Here is a 2500-nt window from a genome sequence, read left to right on the forward strand (position 1 = left end):
CGAAAGCAGATGTGAATCAAGACTTGAAAACCGGATGTGACCCCTGATGTGAAACCCGGAATATTGCGCGGGCGCAACGCGTCGCTGGTCTCACCCGTGCCAGATAGGGCATGGAGGGAGAGGGGGGAGGTCTGCTGGGAGTGCTGGCCGGGGTGCGCTTGGTGCGGGCCATGGGTGGCGTGCGGGGAGAGGTGCGGGTGGTGGTGGGCGTGGTGCGGAGCCTGGCCGTGGCTGTGTGCTTGGTGGTGGTGGTGCTGGTGGTGGTGCTGGTGGTGGGCCCCCCCTCCTCCTCCTCCTCCTCCTCCTACTCCTGCACCACCGGTGCCGCTGCCCCCGCCGTTGACCCCCGTGCCTGGGGAGTGCTGGTAGGAACACACGGTGCGGTTCTGCTGGCCCTGTTCACCGGGCATCCCCATCAGATCTGCGCCGAACACAACAAAGCGTGCATCGATGAACCCATTCCCCCCCTCGGGGATGAATACATGACTGACCCGTCTATCTACCCCCTGATCAAATATCAGTGCCGTTTGGGCTCCACAAAAACTCCTCTTTGAAGTGAGCCTCGTTTTCTTTTGTTTCTTCAAAGTCATCTCGATTTTCTTTGTTGAAACTATTAATGTGAGCTCCTCTGAGCTTTTGTCTAATCAGACTTCCTTTCCGTTGTAACAGGGAGATATGCCCTCATCTCCTCAAAGAGACTCCCCCTCACCGGCAGCTACACCCAGTTATCCACCAGCCACACGTCTTGGGGGGGGGGGCGAAACGCTTTCCCTTGTTAGATGTACTACTAACTACTAAATCGGTATTCTGTTGTCACATCATCCGAGAACCAAAGGGACGTTTGAATTGTATAATCGGTGGGTGTTTCAAGAATAGGGGTACAACAGCAGGAAGCGGGGAGCCGGTTTTTGGAGACGCGGGTCATCGCCCCCCCCCCCCCCCCCCCCCCCCCCCGTACGCAAAAACACTCAGTGGCGCGCATCACACAACTCACAGGGTTACAGAACGCGACGGGGGCGAGGTCACGTGACCCGACTGGAGGCTTCAGGAAGCAATTAGCGAGATGCCTCAGCAAAAAAAAAAACACACAGGGCTCGGAGAAGAAATCTAATTAGCTCGCTATCGGAGCTCCTCGAAATCTTGGCTCTGCTCCGCTGCATACGTGTTCGTACTGTTGCTGTTCCCCCACTTCCTCCAAATATCTCTGCCTGCTAATTGCCTTTACTCATTTGACTGAGCGAGCCGTAAACTGTAGATATGTGGAACAATAGATTGTTTGTTTATTAAAGCACAATAAAGGAGGAGGAGGATGGGGGGGGGGGGAGGAGGAGGAGGAGGTGGTGGAGGAGGACATAGAGGCGTTTTGAGTGGTGAAATGCTTTGACTGCAATCCAAACAATGTAACATTTTTGTCTACAGCGACTGCAGTGCGATGTACACTTGACAGTTAATTATGTGGGCGCAGCCTGACAGTGCAGGCTGCTTGGTGTAAACGTACTTGCTTGTTGTTGTTGTTACATACACAACCTTGTGTCAAGGTTGTGCAGACATCGGTGCACAAGGCACATGCAGCGCAGGTTAGCATGCAGCACCGCTAGCGCTCTCACTAAAAGGCAATCAGGCACGCAGCTCAACGAGCTAGCGCTCAGGCCAACTGGGGCGCTAGCATGCAGCGGTTCACACACACACCTGTACCCACACATACATTTAAATGCTTTTATTTGGATCCACATTTACAAAGAGGGGAAAAAAGATCCAAACATTTTGGGAAGAAACACTGATAATGTGACAGGTTCATCACGCTACAAGCCTTTGCAAGGCCTACTTGATAAATTAAAGTTATTAAACACAGAACACTTAAGGATAAACACAACATCTTTGCCTCCAGATTCTCATGCTACCTATGGTGGCTGATACAGAGCAGAATTTTGCCAATCTTTTGGATTCCTTCTTTATTAATCTCCACAACCTCAGTCCTCTAACCACATTTTTGTGAATATGGCCTAAGCTTCCAAAAATTAATTTTATGAGTTGACATTGGTAACCTAGTTGGCCTATACGACTCACCAGTGGCTGGTATTTCAGTAGCTTAGTGTAGTAACAGGTGTCCATATACAAATCGAAGCAACAGCCCACCTCAATAATGACTACAGTTTTCAGTCTCATTTACAATGACAATGTCTGGAGTGTTTGCCATGTTTTTAAAATAATCATTATCAGGTACATTGTGATGGAACCAAGTTATTTTAACAGCACTATGCTTAAAGGTCTTACAGTCATGTCCTTGATTTATTTTTGCTAGAACTTTTGCAACCAGGTTAACCAATCGGCCATGCCTGGCCACATGCAGTCCTTTGTAATGATGGCATCCATTCAGAATGTGCATAACTGTTTCAATCTCCTGTTGGTTTTGATGGAATATGCAGTATGGGTTATGTTTTGACGGGTACCATATTGCTAGATTGTATTTTGTTGGAAGACATTGCAGTCGCGCTTTAAC

The 2500-nt window shown here is 49.4% G+C and overlaps 1 protein-coding gene across 1 annotated transcript in view; it reads right to left on the reverse strand.

Annotated features, from left to right (window-relative positions):
* Positions 1 to 94: 94 nt before the first annotated feature.
* Positions 95 to 2500, reverse strand: part of LOC311370757 (forkhead box protein J3-like) — a gene marked incomplete at both ends in the record, with an annotated part of 19757 nt that continues 17351 nt past the window's right edge. The window contains 2 exons of the mRNA XM_084489078.1: positions 95 to 281; positions 315 to 421. Coding sequence (XP_084345204.1) covers positions 95 to 281; positions 315 to 421 — 294 coding nt within the window. The remainder of the gene's footprint in view (positions 282 to 314; positions 422 to 2500) is intronic.

This window comes from Micromesistius poutassou (assembly GCF_964030765.1).
Source record: "Micromesistius poutassou genome assembly, contig: SCAFFOLD_4306, whole genome shotgun sequence".
NCBI classification, from domain to species: domain Eukaryota; kingdom Metazoa; phylum Chordata; class Actinopteri; order Gadiformes; family Gadidae; genus Micromesistius; species Micromesistius poutassou.